At 55.1% G+C, this 22,515-nt stretch overlaps 5 protein-coding genes across 5 annotated transcripts; 2 read left to right on the top strand and 3 right to left on the bottom strand.

Moving 5' to 3' along the window:
* The first annotated feature begins 3,457 nt into the window (after positions 1–3,457).
* On the top strand, positions 3,458–4,077 carry N656DRAFT_352323 (uncharacterized protein). Its single transcript, XM_064809339.1, has one exon. The coding sequence runs from the start codon at positions 3,617–3,619 to the stop codon at positions 4,004–4,006; it is 390 nt and encodes a 129-aa protein (XP_064666938.1). The 5' UTR covers positions 3,458–3,616; the 3' UTR covers positions 4,007–4,077.
* Positions 4,078–6,689: 2,612 nt separating this feature from the next.
* Positions 6,690–7,455, bottom strand: N656DRAFT_716445 (class I glutamine amidotransferase-like protein; the record flags this gene model as incomplete). The annotated part of the gene is made up of 2 exons (XM_064812134.1): positions 6,690–6,811; positions 6,879–7,455. The coding sequence occupies 2 exons, from the start codon at positions 7,453–7,455 to the stop codon at positions 6,690–6,692; spliced, it is 699 nt and encodes a 232-aa protein (XP_064666937.1).
* A 1,489-nt stretch (positions 7,456–8,944) lies between these two features.
* On the top strand, positions 8,945–10,534 carry N656DRAFT_716277 (XLF-domain-containing protein; the record flags this gene model as incomplete). The annotated part of the gene is made up of 1 exon (XM_064812114.1): positions 8,945–10,534. One exon carries the CDS (start codon positions 8,945–8,947, stop codon positions 10,532–10,534), a length of 1,590 nt encoding a protein of 529 aa, XP_064666936.1.
* Positions 10,535–11,274: 740 nt separating this feature from the next.
* On the bottom strand, positions 11,275–12,230 carry N656DRAFT_352287 (uncharacterized protein). Its single transcript, XM_064809338.1, has 2 exons — positions 12,183–12,230; positions 11,275–12,104 (listed from the first exon to the last, which is right to left on the bottom strand). Exon 2 carries the CDS (start codon positions 11,894–11,896, stop codon positions 11,444–11,446), a length of 453 nt encoding a protein of 150 aa, XP_064666935.1. The 5' UTR covers positions 11,897–12,104; positions 12,183–12,230; the 3' UTR covers positions 11,275–11,443.
* A 6,629-nt stretch (positions 12,231–18,859) lies between these two features.
* On the bottom strand, positions 18,860–21,405 carry N656DRAFT_352086 (uncharacterized protein). Its single transcript, XM_064809337.1, has 2 exons — positions 20,195–21,405; positions 18,860–20,120 (listed from the first exon to the last, which is right to left on the bottom strand). The coding sequence occupies exons 1-2, from the start codon at positions 21,308–21,310 to the stop codon at positions 18,996–18,998; spliced, it is 2,241 nt and encodes a 746-aa protein (XP_064666934.1). The 5' UTR covers positions 21,311–21,405; the 3' UTR covers positions 18,860–18,995.
* Positions 21,406–22,515: the final 1,110 nt, after the last annotated feature.

The raw sequence follows: 22,515 nt of genomic DNA, 5'->3' as shown, positions 1-22,515 counted from the left end.
AGAACTATATAAACGTCCAGTCGCCGTCATTCGAAATACGAACGCCGACACACCCAACCTCACCCTCAACGTTCACAACCAAGTGGGCAGAGGGGAGCTTTACGTGGTTTCCATATGCGGCATTGTCCTTCAACTTGGTGTCCTCGTCTACTCAGGACTTACCGCCTATCATGCCAACTCTATGCTGCTCAAGGATGGAAACGCCGTCGCAGGCTACGCCTTTCCGTGTACCGCAACCGGCACGCTGCTCTTGGTAGCCGGCATATTTATCTGTGCCCACGTCGTCGAAAGTAGTACGTCGGAAACGAGATATCGCCCTTGGGACGGGATGGAAGCTCGAGTTGTCTGGCTGCAGAAACATGGAACCGTGAACGACCAGGCTTTCCTGTCCTTTGCAATATTCCCAGAGACGGCGCAACCCCTGGTTACAACTTCACACCGGGCTAGCGAGAGAACAATACTGGGGTTCTGCAAACATTTCATAATGCCCGCCCTGGTAGTCAACGAACGAGAAGCCATCACTGTCGCTGGTACAATGGTCAGCATTTGCGGCTTCGTCGTGCAGTTCATCGGTTTACGCGGCATGCATTGGTCAGCGTCCGTTGCCCAGCTTGGCGCAACTATCGTCATGACCACTCTCAGAGCAGCAGTTCGTCGCAATCTCGCAAAAAATCCGAAGGCACTACCTCTCGTTCGCGACCATGAACTGGATTGGTTGGCGATGACCCTTGGGAAGCCCGCAAACGCCCCTTGGCAGTGTCCTGTTGGAGATTACGGGAAGTGGAGCGAATATTGCAGACCTTGGGCCGAATCCCGGACGGACCGAGAGCATAGCCCTTCGGTCGACGGTGATAGTTGGGACTGGATTATTGCCGCCGTCGAAACCCCAGAGAGACGGGAGAAGCTGAAACCGCTTCGGCAGAGTCCCGGGGCGGATTCGACGCGCCACCCAGGTGGGCTCGACAGACCATCAAAGGCCCACGAAGTGATGACGATAAGGAGGGATCTTGGCGAGTTGGCCGGCTGGCCCGGGCCAGCATCCGCAGAGGCCATCGCTTTAGCTCGCGCGATCGAGGTGGCAATGGATGTCCTGATTGGTCCTAGCTCTGCGGACAAGAAGCTCGCCTGGTCTCTTCCGGCTTTCAAGTCTCCGGACGTGCCTGGGTTTCAGTCAATCGCCTTTCGGGTAGAGGCACAAGCAAATGGACGCTGGAAAATCTTCTCCGACGAGCTTGAAGCTGTGCTTTCGTTGTGGCTTTATTTCGTCCACAAACAGGAAAACAGCGTTGAAAGCAAGGAAGAAGAGCAGAATCAAATTGCCAAGGACGACGCGTGGTTGCGGACCAAGGGAACGCTAGCAAAACCTAGCCTCCGACTTCTAGGCTCACATACGACGGCTCTGTATAGAGATCTTCGGTGGTGGATGCCTGATGGTGCTGCCAGAGTCATCGAAGTTAACGAACTGGAAACTAACGACAGGATAATGGAGGTCGAGAGCCATCGAGTTGTCGGATTTGCGTCCAATGCCAGGGCTAACTCTTCGGATGTTGACATCTACCAGTACGAGCGGAAGTCCCCAGAATCCCCGCGTAGGGACGCCCACCTGGCCGTCGAATTATACAGTTCTTTGAAGACATTGTACGGCCAACACATGTTCACCGCTTTCATGTGGTCCGCGGCAAAGACGATGGGGAAGCCGATGAAAGACGGGGCAGATGTACGACCCACTGAGAAAGACGGTGTGAGTGGCGATTCGGCGTGGAAGTCGTTTACATTGTACAATGCCCAGCTTTCCAAAATGGTCCAAGACATCCAAAACACCGGGCTTGGAAGTCTGGAAGATGTCTACCTATGCGTCATTCCACCACTGAGCATGGAGAACAGACTACCACGAGCCGATGCCATCATCGAATGGGCGCGTGCAAAGGCGAAGCCGCACGAGCTGTTGGGGCGCTGGAAGGAGGCTGGGGATGCATACCTGTGGCTTTTCCGAAACGCGAAGACGTTCCCAGGGCAAGACGACATTACCACCAAGGCCACTGCCCTCTTAATGGAATATCTGAGGGCTGTCACCAATGCGATCGGGCTAAGGAAAGCCCAACTGTTTGAGGAGAATGACATCCAGGACCTAGAGGAGTTGAAGACGGACATTTTGAAGGAGCTGCAAGGGGGCAGTGTAAAAGATGTGTTAAGGGGCATTATGGGGTTGTACGACATGCAGGGCCGTTCTTGGGAATGTGAGTTGGTTGAAGACTCCAATCCTCCAAAAGGCAAAGACACGGTCTTCAAGTTCACAGAACTTCACATGGCGGCGGCTCAACACGACGGATGGTGGGATATTGAAGGAGCGATCAAGGAAAGCAGTGGTAAGGTGAACGAGAAAGATATCCTGGACTGGACACCACTCCACTACGCAGTCAGAAAGTCAACCTCCCGGGTTGTGCAAGAACTTCTAACCAACGGAGTTGAGGTCAACGCACAAGACATCCGTGGGCAAACACCAGTACATTATGCGGCTTGCCGGCAAGACGGCGCTTCGATCATACACGATCTCCTACGGAAAGGCGCGGAGATCAACATACGAGATGTCGATGGAATAGCGCCATTACACAATGCAGCGATCCATGGTAGCAGCGAGGCAATGCGATCACTGATTGAAGCAGGGGCGGACATAGACGCCGTGGATGGCTAGGATACACTCCGCTGCATTGGGCTGCATTCCGTCAACGAGGAGGCATAGACAAGCATTTGGAATATGTGAACATAAAGTTGCGCGACCACAATGGCAGAACTGCCCTGCATTTGGCGGTGATAGCAGAGGAAAATACTGGTACGGAGGGTGAAACTATTGCGACAGAGGATGTCGTCAAGGCACTCATCGAAATGAAGAGTGATAAGGACGTCAAAGACAGGTATAGTCGGACGCCGTTGCACTATGCCGCTACCAAAGGGCATGAAGTCTCGGTCAGGTACCTCATCGAGCAGGCAAACGCGGACAAGGAGGCCAAGGACAACAATGGCGGGACGCCGCTGCACTGGGCTGCTAGAAACGGGCATGAAGACATCGTCAGGTACCTCATCGAGCAGGCGAACGCGGACAAGGAGGCCAAGAACGACTATGGCGAGACGCCGCTGCACTGGGCTACTGCCGACGGGCATGAAGACATCATCAGGTACCTCATCGAGCAGGCGAACGTGGACAAGGAGGCCAAGGACAACAATGGCGAGACGCCGCTGCACTAGGCTACTAGAATCGGGCATGAAGACATCGTCAAGTGCGGGAAACATTGCGAGGTGACATCTACAGTCTTGGCATTCCTAGATTCCCCATCGACAGAGTCAGAATACCCGACCCAGATCCGCTAGCCGCAGTACGGTACTCGTGTGTTTACTGGATCGACCATCTGCGTAAATGTAACCCCAAGAACGTGAACAGGGATCTCCAGGATGGCGGATCAATCGATACCTTTCTATGCGAGAAGTATCTTCACTGGCCCGAGGCCCTTAGCCTTCTCAAGAGCACATCAGAAGGAGTAGCTTCAATGCTGGGTGCCACTGGACTGGCTGCCAAGGGCCCACGGACGGCACACTTACCTGCCCGTCGGGTTTCAAGATCATGACAAGCCGCTACGACGACGGCACTGGCCAGCTGTGTTCCATGTCGGTCGGCGCGCACGACTCATACGTGTTGTACGAGCAGGCGTACTGCTGCCCGGACAACGACGTGCCGCAGAACTGCAGCTGGACGTTCGACATCGGGACCACGTTCGATCCCCAGAAGATTTGCACGCCCACGGTGTGCCCGGCGACGATAGTGCGGTACACGACCGCGCTAGACCCGCCCAACCCGTACAAGGACATAGACAGCCTGGGCGGCGTGGACTGCTCCGCGTACCAGCCGCTGCCCGACCGAGACCCGAACTGGTCGTACTGCTGCGACCCGCCCGAGGACTACAACGGCAACTGGCCGGTCAACTCGTCGCCTCTAGGCGAGCCCGGACGATGACACAGGGGCCGACATCCTGTAGGCGTATCAGGACGACTACGCCAGCAACGACGGGCAGTCGTCGCCGGGCGGAGATGCCTACGGCGACGATCCGTACGGTTTCGTTATGCTCGACGGCCCGCCTGGCTCGGTGGAGGTTCGTTCACGTCGTCGTACACGGTGGCACACGCGCTAGAGCACGAAGCAGTGGCCTCGGCCAAGCGGTCACTGCTGACGAGCAACCGCACACGGATCGAGACGGCGTTCGAGTACGCGTCCGAGGTGCTCTATGTTTTCTGCAACTACCCAGACGACTCGCCGCGCTGCCAGAAGCTGTTTTTTGATGGCGCTGAAAACACTATTATCAAGCTGCCGGACCACGTCGGCGAGGGCCCCTTTGCCCGCGTCGTGTCGATGCGGCCGGTGCCGGCGCACTACACGCTCCCGCCCCATCACCTGCGCAAGCGGGCGGCGCAGGAGCTGAGCAGTACCGTGTGGCGTATGGAGATCGACTACGAGTTCGGCGCCATTAAGCGTAGCAGCGGGCCGGTCAACATGCGCGTCGATTTCACCAACATGCTCGACTACTGGACCGACGTGACCGACACGCTGGCCAAGGCCCGCCGCGAGCTGCAGACCGGACAGTCTCTCGCGTATCATGAGTGGCGGCACAAGGTGAGCCGGGCCAAGTCGTCGCACGACCGCATGTGCCGGCGGCAGGCCGACATCGTGTCGGGCGCCGTCACGCGGCTCGACGAGCGCGACAACGAGGTGACGTCCGAGTCGCCGCGAGCCAAGCGCTGGTTCAGCTCCTTCATCAACTGGCTCTCCAAGATCACGACGGTCGGGAAGAGCAACGCGGGCTTTCTGACTATGGCAGTGCAGAAGAGCGTCCTGCTGTACCGCGCCTTCGTCGGCTGCTCGCGCACCAACGCGCACATGAGCATCTACCTGGACGCTGAGGCCGCTATGGATGCCACCTACGCCTACTACTGCTCGGGTGCCCTAGGCGGCGTCGTGCCCACCGCCACGTACGCATACTTCGCCATGCAGCCGCACGTGTACCTGGGCCTGACCGTCAACGACGGCGCCCGCCTCGAGTACCGCAGCCCGCGCGCCAAGCTTCTCCCGACCCTGTCGTATCCAGGCCTGGCCATCAAGGGGCTCGCCGCCGTCGGGCCCACGCTCGACGTGTGGGGGCAGACCATCGGCGTCGTGCAGATCAGCGGCACTATGCAGGCCGGCGCGCGCTATACCTTCGAGCAGGCCAAAATATACTGGCCCGACGACGGCGCGGCCGCCCCTGTGCTGCAGGGCCTGGTCGGCGACACCGCCGAGCCGGTCGCGTCCGGCCTGGCGCCCGAGTTCCAGGCCGCCGTCTCGGCCTATGTCGACCTCGACATCAACGTCACACCCGAGGCCCACCTGGGCATCCAGATCGGCGGCGGCTCCGCCTTCGGCGTCACCCTGTTCGATGCCTAGGTGGTCGGCTACGTCAACAACACTCTGCGCTTCCACGCCGACGCGACCGGCACCATCTCCAGCAGCACTGGCAGCGCTGAGGTCGTCTACAACTACGGCGTATACTTGCTGTACAATATCGGCTACGGCGGCTGGGTCACCATCGTCGGATACACCTGGAACGGGCAGTCGCACAACCTGTTTTCGACCCCCAAGACCATCACGCTGTACTCCAACGGCGACGTACTTTCTACCACCTTTAAGCGCGACGTGCCGCTTCTCGCCGGCCGCTCCCTTAGCCCGGAGCTCAAGGTCGTCGGTGTGGATGGGGAGGGTCAGGAGCGCGGGATCCTCAACGGCGACGCCGATGGCAGCGGGCTCGGCGACATCGAGACCATCTTCGCCCGAGCGCGCATCATTGGCATGGACGGCGACGTTCTCTGGACCTCGGGCGATGAGATGATCAAGTATCTGTAGCTCGGCTGCAGAGCAAGAATGCCACCAAGTGGTCTGAATACGGCACGGGGGGTTCCTTCTTATTTCCACTGTCGAAACTCAATAGCGCCTGGACTATGTGGGTCTTTTGAGCCATGATGGAACTTGAACCTCATTCATTGACAACTTGGACCCACCCTTTGTCCTTGAACTTCTCCGTACTGTGTACATACCTTAATAAAAGGCTCACAAACCCTGAGGGCATTGGTCTGCGCGAGGCTGAAATACACATGAGTATCGCGTGGTCTCTAGAGGCGTGTACAATCACATATGTACACTTGTGGAATAATTTCATAGGCTATGAATCTACCTTCAATTTTTGGCGGCGCAATACCGTACGCGTAGAGCTGTACTCCGTACGGACGGATATGGAGTACGAAATTGAGGAAATTGCCAATGATCCACCGAGGATGCCAAGAATTTTCTCAAAGCCGTAAACAAAAGTCCATTGAGAACTGCTCCTCTTCAAGTCAATGTCAATGCTTCAGACGGATTCCTTCCGCGTATTGCGTTCGCGATCGAAAAGAGGGCAGGCTTATTGCATGGTCCAATATGTTTAGAACGCGTTCTTTCATCCTCCGGACGCGTTACACAAGGTAGGCCGGTCCACATTCTCTCACGCTGACAATTCACTTAGAACACAACAGAGTGACGGTTCGATTGTCCAATACGAAGTGTAGGTAGCGACAGGAAGTTGCACAACTGCCTTGGAATGCACCCAAGTCAACGCCTGGGTCCAAACCGATCTTCAGTCAATGTAGAATTGTCCTGCATTTCCATTCAGCCGAAAATCCAACCCCTTCAGCGCCATGGTGTCGACAAACTTTGGATCAAAGTTTTCGAGGCAGTAGGTAATGATCATGTGGAGGCCTTAAACAGGAGGTTAGCTTGGCACTGTTGGACCCCAGGAAAGCCTCTTCTTGCAGGAGACACTTACCAGCGCCTGCTCCGCCCCCAGTCCACAACTCTCCCTTTCCCTCCCCATCATATGGCTTGTCTTCAACAACCCAACGCTGATCAAGCCAGTTGACGCCGGGATACAACTTCCTAGCCCCTTCCAAGAACTCCCGGTTACAAGTGCACGTCTTTCCCTCGAGGACGCCCGAGCTGGCCAGCCAGATGCTGCCGATGCAAGTGGTCATCCACACGCGCGTTTTGGTCCACGCTTCCTTCATGAACTTATCGGCCTGTGGCGGGCGGTGGCTTAGCAACGGCCCGCCGATGATGACGATGTCCAGGTCGCGCGGGCAATCGTCGTACGTGACGGTGGGCACGACCCGCAAACCGGGTGTGACTCGGGCTGGCTCGAGAGCGGTTGCCAAGAAGAGAAACTCGATGTCCATGGCGTAGTCTTCGAACTGGGCCAACGACCCGTTCACATCGAACTGCTTCACCTCGTTCATGTACTCTTTGGAGAGATTGCCAAAGATATCCATGCCAACCACATCTGAGAACTGCACCTCTTCGAGCATCACGCCGATGCGGAGCTTCTTTGGAGATGGGCGGTTGGCCATGATGTTGATGGATCTGACTTTGGCGTATGACTCGGAGTATCAGGCCTTGTGTTCAATCGCGATGGATTATGGGCCGGTGTCCGGTGGTTTCCTCATCCACTGGGACGGGGTCGCCCCTTTATACATGGTCAATGGACAGAGCCGGCTCAATGTCTTTCGCGGTGCAGGACGAAACGGCAGAGGCCATCACCGACCACAGTTGGTCGATAACTTCCGACTGCACCTCGGGACATTCTTGTCGCCGGTACGGATCGCAGTTTCGGTAACGTCCAAGAACGGGAATCCGATGGTGCTCGATCCAGCGATTGCTCTAGAACCTGAATCCGATTGGGCTCGGTCTGCATCGCGGAAGCTCTGAGCTGGGCGGTGGTTGTAGACTCCGAGCCGCCTCGGATGTTAGAACTTCACTTGTGTTCCATGGCGCTGTCTGGGCAGCTGTGCCAGCTGAGCTGGGGATCGGTCGGGGGTTCACTGATGGTGCTGCCGAATCAAATCGGATCCAACAGGTTGATCGTCTCTTGATGACTAATTAGTTAGCTACAATTCTCAGCATCCAAACTATATTGATGAATGACTTGGAGTATTACTTAGATAGGAATATTTTCAGGGCGTTGAATGTCTTGTGGTCAGTTTATGCTTATCGAGGATGTTGTGAGTTCCACAATCATTCACCTGGCACTTGCCCCTGACAGGGGATGTACTTACGGTCGGTCTTGTATGTGATATTACCATTGGCTGGTACTGTACGTTACAACTTACAGGGACTCTGAGGGTCTGTGCGCCATTCTTGTCTGTAACTGGCAGCTGCTGCCTGTTGGGAACGTCATCAGTCCCGTCATTGATCAATTTCACGAAAGCCCAACGTCGCAAATCCCACAACGTCAGATGTCCGCCGCCTGTTAAGCAGTGTATCTCATCGGCGCTAATCCAATTCAGCTTACAGTTAGGTTGTGTTCAATGAGGGTATCCGCTGCGTAACTTGGATAAGCAGCCCGTCGCCGCGGGCAGCACCACGCGCTCCTTTGCAGCGATTCCGTCCCATCCTCGGAGTTTTTGGCTGAGCTGCGATTCGCAACCCCAATGCTCGTCGTTGCATAAGGTAGTGCCAGGTTTCCAACTCAAGTTTCTTGTGGGAATGAGCCGGAGGCTGTTGGGACAGGGTACGACGTTGAAGACTGGCCTTGGTCAAGGGCTTGACAGCAACACGTCTACTCGGATATCGCACAATACCCGCTTACCATTACCCAGGTCATACGCTTCCACCATATGCAATCTGAACCTCGAAGCCACAACCCAGGAGCCACACCTGCTACCGCGCATCACGAAGCTTGTCTAGGAAAAAGGCAAGAGGGGCAGAGAAGCCAAGAGGTTTTTGCTTCACCGAGTCTCGACCCACTAGCACGATCGACGGGGTGAGCCCTGCCACAACCCAAAGTCCCGTCACCTTGTTTTGTCGTCATTCTCCTAGATCTTCTGTGTCGGCTCCGCCATGTCCAACGATTTACCCTGGCGGCTATTGCCGGCCGATGCGCCGGGCATCCCCAAGCTCCTGGTCTCGGCCTCTTTCGCTGCTGACTCCTACAGCGTGCATGTCACCGACCTAGCCAACATCTGGGTTGAGACCATGGAAAGGAGGGCCATCATTGGGCGGGGAATGACAGAAGACACAAGCATCGATCCGAGCGACGGACCTGACCAGATTCGCAAGATGCTTGAACTCCTCCGAGCATCGTTCGATACTAGTGACCCTGAACATCATAACACGTCTCTTACCCTGGAAAAGGGTAGTGATGGCGACTCGCTCGTTCTTCGCATTACCTGCTTGCTGCCAAAACCTTTGAAGCCCTTGAAATGGCCGATGCATCTGAAGAAATGCCGGCAGTCGGCTGTTGCAACACAAGTTGTCCTCCCCTTGATACAGGCACACGAAGCTCGAGTACGACAGATCAACCATCTTATTGGACTGTTGCGCGAGAAGGATCACGTCATCGCCAGAGTGATCGACAAGCTCGAGGCGACGGGAACGGGCTTGGAACACATCTTCAATGCGCTCTCCGGCAAGCGCAAGGTTACGAGAGCTCTCGCAGAGGAGAAGATAAAGGGGCTTGCTCCATTTGCCGAGGCCGAATTTCGGAAGAATGACGCAGAATTGCGTTCAGTCACGCAATCCGCCGATGTCTCTGCGCTGCTTGAGGCTGCCTTCGGAGCCCCTGGCCTGCAGTATACATCGGAGTTGGATTTGGAAGCATCAGCCATCCTCGATGACTGGTGGACCAAATTCGACAAGAGAAAACCCGTCATTTTGTCTCACCGTTCAGAAACCAGAGAAGCAGAGATTTCAGATTCGCAGCAGGACATCAAGACCAAGAATGACGATGACGACGATGATGACTTCCAAACACAGGATACGCCGCCAGGTGTGCCGTCGGCCCGGGGACGGCGGGCCCAACTTGAAGCGGATGACGACGAAACATCAGACGGTGAAGACGTTGACGAAGCTCCAACTACCCCAGCTTCTGCGAGGAAACAAGGCGCGTTGAGCAGGGCTCCGGACTCTTCGATCGGGAAGGAGCACCGACATGCAAGGCCATCTACGCCTCCACGCGCAGGTCCAGTCCGCAACGCAGCTTCCCAAAGGGACACAGCGACAGATACCCACTCCGAAACGGCTTCCGAAGTAGACAGCGATGAGATACAGGCTTCCCCTCCTTCAGCTCGGAGGCAACCGCCCAAACGGGGAGGTCTGGGCCGTATCGGCGGCAGGCCGAGACGAGAGCCAACACCCAAAGCGTCGACGCCTTCACCCCCTCCAGGTTCAGAAGACAAGCCCAGCCCATTACCAAGGCGTCATAAACTTGGGATAATTGGCAAGAAACAGACGACTCCGCCTTCTGAGACACCATCGGCAGATCAGACAGAGGATGACCGAGGTAGAAACAAACGGGTTGTGTCCGAGACCAAGGAGCAGCCAGTGCGAGAGACTTCTCTGGAACGAGCCGACCGAAAACGGGCAGAGCTTCAGCGAGATCTAGAGAAACGCGCAGCGGCCGGGCCGGCGAAGAAGAAGCGCAAGTTCTGAGGGCGCGATCGCCCGTCCATCACTTCTTTGGCGATATCCCCGAGTGCCAACTCCGTCATCATGTTTGTGATTGAGCCTTGCAACACATCTTGATCTTGTGCAGCTGCGTGTTAGCACTACATGCCAGCACCAGCCTTGCAGGTCTTGACCCGCATGTTTCGGAGTTGAGTCCGGATTGCACCGCACCATGGTCTCTCGCGACTCAGGCCAGCTTCCTCCAACCCGGTTACTGGGCCGATAAGTCGTTGGAATATGAACGTGGGGAATATGCTACGACTGGCTGATCTGAACAACGCTGATCATTCTGATCATCACCTGCATTGTTGGCAGAAGGATCAAAGGGAGCAACTTGCCGACCCATCGAAAGCCGACTGTGGCAACACCTTCCTGTGGGCATCCCGCGCATCTCAACCAGCGATGACGTGTTGAAGAGCCCAGCAGTCAATTCAGCCTCAGCATTGCTGAGCATCAGAGCCTGTCCTACCGTTCTTCTCGGGTACATGCTGGTGACCATCAGGGTAACCGTATGTGACCGCCTTCGTCCCAGGTTGCATTTCGTCCCAGGTTGCATCAGCGTTTGTGCCTCTCGCAGCCCAAGTACCGTGCGTTTGCACACTATTAATGCCTTGCTTGTCGTGGGGTTGCAAGCACGATACTTGATTGTGAGGAAAGCCTTGAGTTGTGAAGCAAGCAACTAGGAACCAGCTCAAATGGACCGGTGTGTCTGAGAGATGATGTGTGTGTACGGTGGTGAACCGGAGGGATGCCCGGCCGAAGCTTCCCAGCTTTGGGGGCGGGATACAACATACGACAGCTTACCAGACAAGCGGTCAAGAGGTATACCAGTCACAGCAAACGGGACAGGCTTGTAGGGAAGTTGTCGCTGCTACGTCATCCACTCTCACGCACTTAGCTCCCTTGTGTCAGGGGAACATTATTGCTGGCACATGGAAGCTCGAGCTTATAGCATGGTGCTTGCTGGGTATCCATGGCTGGATGCGGTGGTGTGCTTTGGGTTCTGGATAGGCGACTAATCGAGTCACCCTCGCAAAGCCTGTTGCAATTCCATTGCCTGGCCACAGGTCGTCTCGCGGTATCAACCATCTTTTGTTGCAACACTCGGTCACCTCGCTGCCGGACGCCTGAGACATCACAACTTTCTGGTTGACCCTCACATGAACCTGTCGCCATGACACTGACGCTACCCTGCAATGTCTCATTTACGACCTCATTTTCACAGGGCACCCGCACCCATGGTACTGGCGCGGAGATAAGTCGCAGCGTTGAACACAGACCGGACCGGACCGTAACCGCTTCGTGACCGGGACCGTCCATGATCTTATCACCCGAGACAGGAGTCATGTTCTCCCCGAAGGGGTTGACATGACGGCTGCGTGTCTAGATGTCCATCATTTTGATCGGTATGATCGTATCCAGCCGAGACAAATGGAATCAACAAATCACCCCCATCTGCAAGCCCGGCACGGTTGACACCTGTTGATTACGGAGCGCAGAGCCGCCGACGCGATTTGGATTGTTCGTGTTTTCGCCGAGCTCAATTGTATCGCAGCTGGGCCTGCCGTTCCAATCAGCCTCAGCACCACCGGAGACCATGGCTGCAGCTGGAAGGCTACGGATCGGGACGCACGCATGACGCTACTGCGCCGGATTTTTGTCGCCGTCCTCCCGCGGCAGCCGTAACGCCAAAGACATTAACTGCCGCGTTGACAGCAGTAGCCTTGAGCAATTCAGGTGTCACCGACGCGGGTGTGGCAATGCGGTTGCAGCAGAGACAGGGATCATGATTCCCAAGTCTCAAAAGCTCACCTTAAGACTTGAAAAGCCTTTTAAACGCCTGTCTCTCCACAGCGCACATAAGAGCCAATTCGGAATGGTGGTGCGATCTGTTCTTCCGTAGATTCGGACAATCGTTCGAGCGAGCCTGGGGTTCGGGCCGAATCATCATCAGCCGCTTCTCGGCTTCAATATCGTCGGGATGAAGATCTCAATCGGATCAAAAAACCCAGATCATAGATCAAATCCACTAGCTTTCACATTACCTAAGCGTTCATGTCTCTGAGACACCATGCGATTGTGATGTCGGCCATGATAGGGGGGGACAGGAGGTCGAGGAGGAGAGCCACCGGGCGGCAGGACCGTAACACAAGTGCCGCGAACCTGGTTCACGGCCGATCCAATCTCGATCAGCGGGATACGCCGAGCGATCTCTGGACCCCGTGTATGGCTTTTTGATGCAGCTTCACAAGTGGGGACGGACTTCCCCATTTGTCACATCGCAGCAGCTAGGGACATTTTCACTTCTTCAGCACTGTGCTGTCCATAAACGCCAGGTGGGAAGAGAAGGCACCTAAAAAGGTTGGTGTCAAGGGCTTCAAAAATCTCACAAATCACGCAATTGTCTATGCGTGCCGAAAGCAACCGAGGGGAGCGTTTTCCCGATCTATGAGAGACTCAAGTCTTCTCGCCGTCTCTACATCAAATTGGAAGCGAGGAAGATGAAGACTGTATCAAGTCGCATCGTGCCCACCCAAATTGTCGAAACGAATCAGCATTTTGATGCCTGCATGCACGAGTCATCTCAATTCATGCAGAGTCCAACTCGCAATAAAGATCGGCTCCGGTACTTCGCGTCTACTCTGCCTAATGCCTACCTTGGGTATCACATATCATTTCACAGCTCTTAGCTCTAGGTATTTGCAGCGAAGCACCAGCACCTCCAAGTCCGCATACCCGGCCGTAAATGTATGTATTCAATGTTACATCTTAATCTATCTGTAACATGCTCCCCTGCCGGCTGCCCAACGTCCCTGTTCCACACCTTCGACTACATACTAAGTACAGAGTAAGGTATTAGTCAATACTGATTCCTGGCGCACAAAGTTTCCCAACTGGCTCAGTCTCAGGCTCAGCCTTGCAAACACCTGGGAAGAGGGTATACCTAACTATGTAACTGGTAGAGATGTTATTTACGGTATCTGCAGGTAACTATGTAGGGGTAAGCTCAGCCTCTGGTTTAACTTGATAGTTAGGGGCCGTTCAGCATGTCCATAGGACGAACTCTCCTATTGGAGGGTGAAGTACATATACGTTCATATATGGATGGTAACCTAAGACTCCGCAGAGTTTCGCCTTCGCCCAATGTAGTGTATCCGACCCTAAGGTTGTAGGTTCAATACTCGTCATTGTCCTTCAAAAAGCCACCTAACCAACGTTACTAGTACCGTTAGTCAATGAAGATGGAGGAACGATCACTCCGTACTGTAACCCCATGATCCCCATCTCCGTACACGTACTGTCTGGCGACATCCAGTCCATAAATGGATTATGGTTCCAGGTGAGAGGATGATCGAACAGGCCATCAATTTGCAATCCCTTACCAATCCGTTGGCGCTGCATTTTATCTAGTAGTACTCAGGAGGTGTTTGACTCGCTTGAGGGTTGCTGAGGACGCTGTAAAAGCCAAGTGTGAAGTTGGTCAGCTCCATTTCGCTTTGCACACCAGGCCTTGCTAGCGCGTTCGGTTGGTTCCACACCGAAGTTAAGGTTATCTATGTTGGTGGGGCTTTCAGGGGCTGCCAACGTCCATCATTCGTGATATCACCTCCAGAAACGGATAGTTCATCAACATGAAAGCTGGTCCTTGCCGTTGTAGCATTGGGTCTATAGAGTTAATGATGCATAAGGTAGTTGTTGATTATATTATACGCACCACGGCAAAACATATCTTGTACTGTACTGTACAGTACGGTACGTGATCTCAAGTATTTCCAGCGCGGCCTAGCGAAGTACCCTGGAGTGTAGGAGTTGGTAGCCATCATTATCCTCAATCCCCGCTAAACTCCACTTGCTACACATCAAAAGCCTCGTATAACCAATGTGGGATGCGTTCACATTCATCAGTGATCAATGGAATGTGTATTAGGTACGACTACCTACAGGAGCTGTGTGCACGGACACTTGCAACCCCAGACGCACGGGCGCGTCCCGACAGACTGGTAACCAATCAGCGCTTTGGATTCAAGAAGAGGAGCATGGTGTAAGTTAGACGGGGCTCGAGACGACAGAAACGCAATCACCTTGGAAGAGGTTGGCATCAAGATGCCCTTGTGATGAAACAATAATCGGATGATGGGGTTCATTGTATTGTAGTACATAGTCGTACATAGTTACATCCTGATGCTGCACAGGAGCGATTTTACATCTCGAAGAACTGCCAGAACGGTGCCTACTACCTGCCTACCTCACTGTACAGTATGCACAAGCCGCGTGCCAGGCACGCATGCAATTTTGGTCACCAGACCGGTTAAACTTGGGGAACGCTTGCGCCCAAGCCCACGCCTACAGGGCTGTGTTACCAGCGCGCCAACAAGTTGCCAAATGAAGACGTGGAACGTAGAAGCGCGGCACGGGCGCTTAGGACGACGCCGACGGTGTGGCGGCTTCCAGAAGACGACGGATGGTATTTCGTCCAGGTGTTGTTGATACTGGCTCAGATTTTGCTTTCGTTCCAGGAGGCTCCAACATCATGCAACATGCTTGATATGGAAACAGGCGGAGCCCCTGAGAGGCATCTGGTGCGCAACGTCTACTTGAATATCCGAATCTCATTCACTCTGGTTGGCGATGACGCGAGGAAAAGGTGGTTCGCTGCAACATTCACCTAAGCAGACGGCGCAGCCGCGCGGATCCCACTCGGCGCCGAACGCTCTCCTCGGGAACAGCCAGAATCGAGTGAGGCCGAAATCGGAAGTCGGAAGTCGGTCTTCCCGGCGGCTAAACTTGAAGGGAGCAACTACACCAGAAACTAGGATACAGAAATGGGTTTATTAGAACCATGGTTAGCACCATGTTCACCTAACCAGGAAAGGAAGCCTTGGCCAGCAAGGAAGGGCTGAGATGTCTTCCGAAACCTGCGAGCACTGAGTCTGGTCCTTTGGAGCTGAGCAGAGAGGTCAGGTAGGGGAAAAAAAACGTGTTATGCAGGAGCCGGCTCTAGAACCGCCGATCGAACGAGTGTTGACGACAGCTGCGGACAGCAGTTCGTATATATTCCAGAATTGATATCAAAAGGTATCACAGTCACCGTTACTAGGCTGATTTGGACGAGAAAGAGTCATCGTTATTGAACAAGGGACTCCAAAAACCTGGCCGGAGTCGTCCGTCTGCACTCTGCATCGAGATGAAAAAAAGCATCAAAACGGACCGATCGACAAGGAAAGCGCGAAACTCGAGGATAAGTGGCCAATCTTGTTGCACGTCACACCTCAAGAAGAGCTTATAGCGATGCATGCCATCGGTGATCGGATCTCGCGTCCGCCATGCGGCCGCGCAGCCACCGTTGGCTCGTTGCAAAGGCACATCAAGTCAGTTATTGCATCCTGGATGCCCAGCAATAGCGATTGGTGCCCAGGTGTAACTGCCAAATTCAAAGGTACTGTACAATACCAATGTGCAGTACATAAGGTACATACAATGCTTTTACTTCGTACGTACAGGCAGTACTGTAATCACCTTATTTAGTCCACCCACTGCCGGAGCTTCTGCGCGGTACCTTATGCATTTCCCCGGCTTCTCGAAACGAGTCGTGTTGCACTGCCCAGACTGAGTTGACACGTTGACATAACTTGGCAAGTTGACAGTCGGAGACTGTGTGAGCCTTAACTTTACCATTCGGTTTGAAGCCCGAGGTGTTCGAGTTCAACCCGAGCAGAGATATGTTGCTGTGCCGCCAGGCAACGTGATGCGGCGAGAGTGTCGTGGGGATCAAGTAGGGACCAGGATCAGGTAACATCAGCTTATACCCCCATGTACTCCGTACAGTACAATACTTCATCACGGCATCACCATGCACGGTTGTGGCAGAGCCAAGGTAATATACACGCAAAGGGTAGTACAGCAGTTACAGCGTAAACGCCGTAATGTAGTACACTCATACCTTCCCTGCCTTCTTTCCATTGAAGTTTCATCTGATACCCCGTCATCGCCTAACTCCACTGATTCGCCGCCGTTGAGCCAACCAAGACAATGACAAGTAACGGCAACTGGCAGTGGCTGCTGCCACTTTTCTGCACGGAGGGTGCAGCTCGCCTTCCCCGCTGCCTCCATGACTGATCGGTAAGGTAGGACAGAAGTGGAACGACGGCAGGAGCAATCATGATGCATGGACCGGCCCGACGAGATTGGCGAGGCGTTTCCAGGTTTTCTCACCGCTCTTGAACTTGAACCAATTCCATCTCTTGCCTGTTTCTATGCCTGTGATGTGGTCAACTGCAGCACTCAATTACCTCGACGGAAACGTAACTCGGCATTACATACAAAACCCCCAGCGTTTTCTTGATCTGCGCACATGCTAGGCTACTAAGGTTAGTGCAGCAAAGCCAACTCGAGGGAAAAAAAAAAAAAAATGACAGGCAGGGGGCTCTGAACTAACGCTAACCAAGCCCAGATTCAATGCTAAGGAAATGGCCAACACTGTGCAACTCCGCGCTCCTCCCGTGTTCTCAGCCAGACATGCGAAACGGCGTCTGTCAAGGTTCAACCGCTCAAGTCATCTGGCATAGCTTGGGAGGTTATCATGTTGCTTCGGCTGCGACTTCATAAAACATCAGACCATCAGCCGGCGACACGGCACATGGAGAGTCAAATGACCAAACTCAATAACAGGTCACGGAGCCTGAGCTCCATGTCATGTTCAACACCACATGCTTGCATAGGCGATCTCGGGGGCCATCGTCAAGTTTAAGTGGCGTTATCCTCCCTTTGGGTAATTACCTCACCTTCCCCATCCAGCCTTGTCGTCGACAAAATGGGTCAAGCGGCGGACTCGACGATCGACGGCATGCCCGCCATAGACCCCAGTCTTCCACTTCCCCTGGCGAATCGCGCAAAAGGTGGCTAGCGCCTCGCACTGACCAGGGATATGCTATTGGAATAAAGGGCTGCGGTTCCAGCCGGCCGGCCCACTGTTTTTTGCGGCCTTGGGAAAAGGGAATACCGGAATGCCGCAAGACCCGCTGGAAGCCGTGGGAAGGGGGAGTATAACCAGTCAGCAAAGAGTTTATGAATCATAACCAAGTCCGTGTCCCGCGATTCCTTTTCCTTACATGAAAGACAGGGCGAGGACGTACGAAATTTTGGAATACTTGTTGTTGTCGTCAACCTTCCAAGCTCCGAGTCCAGGAACTGAGAGTGCCTTTTTACATTTCATGATAATTATGCATGACTGCGGACTAGATTCGGGCCTTGACGCCGTTAAGCGCTCGCGAGCGCCAGCGCCGAGCTGGTTGAGGCAAGACTCGGACCCCAACTTCCAAGCAGGCCTCATCAGGAGCAGCTCTTCAGGCTTCTGATGTCCACGCCCTGTCCTCCCTGGGTCCCCATTCACGACCCGGCTGCAGCTGGGTCTCACATCCACCCGCCGGACCCCGCTTTCGGTTGGCCATCTGTCGGATAAGTGCCGGCAGTTCCCAGTCTTGGACTCTTGGCCGCCCAACGGGCCAACGCGAAGTGGGCGTGGCATTGTTCTGTATGGGCGGTAAGTTACCAAGTATGTAACCACGTACAGAGCGTACAGATGCGCGGTTTCAGCGTTGCGGCGCTAAAAAAGCCGCATCATTTTATCAGATGCAAGGCCCTTGTCCTCGTTGACACTGACATTGATATTGGCCCTTTCATGATGTGATTGGCTATTGTTGCTCTCACCCGCGAGGAGGAGTCAAGTGAGATCGATGAACGCTAACCGGCAACTGAGGTCGACAAGCTAGCACACCGACTTGACGATCACCGTTCTGGTATAATGTAACCAGGTATCATCGAACTCGTCTGGAGATACCAAGTATACCAACTACAGTAGAACCAACCTCTCATTGAGGTTGGAGCTTGGCCCACCGGCCCGAAGGACGCAAGGTACTGTACAGTACACATACCGACCTACCCTCTCCTGTCCTAAGCTGATTCATGCTTTCCTCATCCCAGGTGTGGGTGTGTAGGTGCATATTGCCCAGTGCTGAAGCCAGGAGCAGCGAGACACAAGTGGACGCACGTTCATTTCTATCCCCTTATTCTTATTATTTTTCTTCTATTGTCTCTCTCTGTTGTCTTGATGGCAGAAACAACCAAATCTCATCAATACTAAATACACGGGAGGGGGGGTATTATCACGCTGCGTAACCTCACCTCTTCTCAGATTCGCATTGCCACCCACCAGGCCCAGTCTCTAACCTGAAGCAAGCATCCGTGACGCCAGGCCGTGCCAATACTGTAAAAAGTCGTCCAGCCACCTCTCCCGCTCTTGCTCCTGGCCATCCAAGGTTGCAAATTTCCTGCCATGCTGCTGCTTGCCCTTGGTAGTGTATCGTACATGAACAACAATGGGCTTAGAGAACCGAAACCAAAGATGAAGCAAAAGAGAAAGCAAAAGAGTGAAAACGATCTAAAAAAACTAGAAACCATGCCCAGCATAACCCCCCGCCTGCTCAATGTGCCCATCGACATCAACAACATCCAACCCACCATCACCACCACCACCCCCAGCAGTACCAGTACCGCCACCACCGGCGAGACCGGAGCCAATCCCAAAAACGTAGACGTCTTCGTAGCCGCCGCCGCCTCCAGGACCTGCTGCATGCGATGGCACGTAGCTTGCTGCTGCCGTTATGACCGGTATGCCGACGGTGCTGCTGCTGTGCTGATTCACAGTTTGGTCGCCAATCGTGTAGTACAGCCCGCCCGGTACGCCCGGCACGCCGGGTACGCCGCGGTCGGTGGTGTAGGATGGCGGTTCGGGCGTGACGGGTTCGTCGATGGTTGCTTCGCTGTGTGCTCGTTGGTGGTGGTTGTGCAAGTGTTGATGGTGCTGGTGGTTGGGAGTTGTGGGCTGGAATAAGGGTTGGGAGGTGGAGAAATCTAGGTCCAGGTCTATCGTGCCTGTTGCTGCTGCTGCGGCGGTGGTGGTGGTGGTGGGGGTTCGGTTGATCATCCCGGTGGTGGTGCTGCTGCTGATGTCGGCCAGTTGAACGTGGTTTGGGACCGGGACGGCGGCGCTGGGGAAGAGGTGTGCGTACGCGGACGGGTTGTTGCTCAGGGTGTCCTGAAGGAGTTGTTGTTGTTGCTGCTGGTGCTGGTGTTGTTGGTGGGCGTGGTGGGCATGGGTAAAGTGGTGATAGTGCTGCTGGATCTGGCTGGCGGCGGCAGCTGCGGCTGAGGTGTTGTGCAGTGTGGCGTGATGGTGCCGCATCATCCTGCTGCTGCTGTTGCTGCTTAGGGTTCTCTTCCTGTCGGTCGCTCCGTATCTGCTGAGATCGGCTCCCCTGCTACCGCTGCCGTGCTGGTAGTTCCCGTAACCGCGACCTGATGACCCGCGGTTGTGCCGCGCTGCGCTCCGCCCAGACTGCGTGCCTTTGCGGTAACGTGTCGTGCTCTGCACCCCTTCCTCGATCGCCCATGGCTCCAAGTACCATTCGGTCGCTTTCTTGCTGTCGGCCTGTGTGCCTGCCGCTGAGAGCCCGACCTTGTCTGCTTCTCCGCCCCTGGAGCCGCTTAACTTGCGGTCACGCTTGGTGAAGGCCTGATTCAAAGCGGAGTGGGCGGTTAGCTCCTGCGCTGTCAAGGGTAAGGAGTCTTGGAGCTAGAAAGTAGTACCTGGTTCATGCTCAAATTATGCCGGATGCTGTTCATCCAGCCCTTGCTGCTGTCGTTCTTGTCCTTGTCTGTGTTCTCGCGGAACCACTGGTAAATCTCCTGCAGGGTCATGGCATACCGGGGGTTGCTCATCAGGGCGCGGTAGATGAGTTGGGCGTATGGCTCTTCGTTCTTGTTGCTGCTGTTGGTTAGGTCGGTTGATGCGCCACGACTGCTCAGAGAACTGGTCGCGCTGCTGGTCTGTCGACTGTGACCATCGGCCCTGGTGTCTGGCAGATGCTGCACCATTGCCACATCTTCGACTGCGGCCGCACCAGGAGTCGGACTCAGCGCACCCTCTTCCATGCTTGGCCCGAGTGCTGTGCTGCACGGTGACAGAGGCTGCCCGCTTTCTGAGGTAGAGGAACTCCCGTGTCTCGATGAGGCGAGGTATGCTTCTGGGTAGCCACTGTCCAGTGCACTCGGGGTCTGGAATGTGTCGGTGGAGAACGGTGTTGGCATCTGGCTATTGTTGGTTTGGAGGTAGCTGTTGCCTCCCCCAGGCCGAAATCCTGAGAGCTGCGGGTCCAACCTCTGATACTGGACATGGAGGTGCTCAGATTCCGGTTCCCATCCAGCCGGCACAACCTGGAGCTGGTCCTGCGAAGCCCAGCTTCGCGGTGAAGACTGGGTCGAGCTCAAGTGCCGCTGATGGCAGGCTATTGCCGGAGAGCTGTGGAGTGAATAGTTGTCCAAATCCACGTTGCCGGTCGGTGTCCCGAGCGACGTGCTCCATACCAACGGTCCATGGGCGTGGTTACTGGTCACAAAAGGTCGTCGAGCGCCCAGGCCGCCGCGGTTCTTCTGTCCGCTCATGCCCGCGGCAAAGTGTAGCCCGGAGTTCGCTGAGTTTGGCGATGCGCTGCGCTGACTGGCTTGGTGAGGCGGCGAGCCGTTGACTGTTTCTGTATCTGCGATAGACATTCCCGGAGACGAGTGCGCTTCTTTGGCGTGTCTGCGAAAGCAGGCGGGATCTGCGCGAAGCCCCGTGTCGACAGCCGAGCGGTTGTATGCCGAGCGAATGGAGGGATACTCTGGGTTGCCTGAACCTGAACCAAAGTGGAAGGCTAGAGTCATGCAAGTCTGCAAAGGTTTCGGGAGGGGCAAGCGGGAGCAACGGTACGTGAGGCCCAGCCTGCCAGTGAGTTTGTTGTGTGTATGTGTTGAGAGAGAATGGGATGAAGTGTGGATAGCAGCACTGTTTCAAGCAGAGGACTAAAAGGGCCGCTCTGTTGGTCCGCCACGAGCCTGGATTCGGCCGGGTGTTATGGCGGTCGATGTGGAGGGAGATCGAATGCAGATTGGCACACTGCCTTGTCGCTCGGTACCTTGGCTCCAAAAGACTGTATCCCGGGCCGTGCGGATCGGTTCTGGCCCGTCAGCGTGTAACCAGGGTCTTGTACGTTTCTCCACAAGAATGGAGGAGCAAGGGTAGGGGGTGAGGGTGAGGCAGGCTGGGCGAAGCCTGGGAGTGCGAAGTGGGAACCGATCTTGTGCAGGGCTGGGCGTGGGCTTGCTGTCGCATTGTCTGGGAGACTGGACGTTGACAAGAAAAAGGCCGGGCGGGCAGGCTGGCCTGGGTGTACCATGCGGGTCTGGGCTACCTCAAGTGTGGTGGAGGAGATGTGTGAGATGAGTGGAGGGGCCCGGCGATTGTGGCTATTCTCAAGTACCCTGTACTGTACAGTACAGTATGTTTCTCGACTGCTCGTGTGTGTGTGTGTGTGTATGTGTTGTAGTTAAGTGTGTGTGGATGCATGTGTATGTATACCGTGAAGGTTGCGTGCCTGTAGTTGCCTGTGCCTTGCGTCCGCCAAAAAGGAGGGGACCAGACCGCAAACGCAGAAGTGGCTGCTCCCGCCATTCCACACAGTTGGAAGTCACAGCAGGGAGATTTCTGAGTTGGGCCAAGCAGCCACCAGACCGGATGGGGGTGGGAGGCGTGTGGTCGTCCAGGCCCCGGCCAGCCTCACCTCAACTTCGGTCGCATGGCCACACCGCACTGGGCCTCCTCCACATGCCATGCCGTATGTATGTATGTACGTATCTACATACATACATGCGACAGCTCCAATGCATGGTGTAAGATGGGCGGGACTGAAAACTGACAGACATGGGCCGTCCTGCGCCCCCCTTCTCCAGACCTACTTCAGGAGCAACGATCTGGCAGAAATTGGCGGGGCAAGCAAGGAGCCGCATGTGAATCAGGGCGATTGACAGCATCGGCGCGCTCAACAATTTCATTGTCATCCCGTCTGCAGCTTGTCGACTTCGACCTCTGC

The sequence above is a fragment of the Canariomyces notabilis genome, assembly GCF_033297395.1.
Source record: "Canariomyces notabilis strain CBS 508.74 unplaced genomic scaffold N656scaffold_26, whole genome shotgun sequence".
Taxonomy (NCBI): Eukaryota; Fungi; Ascomycota; class Sordariomycetes; order Sordariales; family Chaetomiaceae; genus Canariomyces; species Canariomyces notabilis.
The sequence above is the reverse complement of the archived record's forward strand: the minus strand, read 5'-3'. Positions and strand labels throughout refer to the sequence as shown.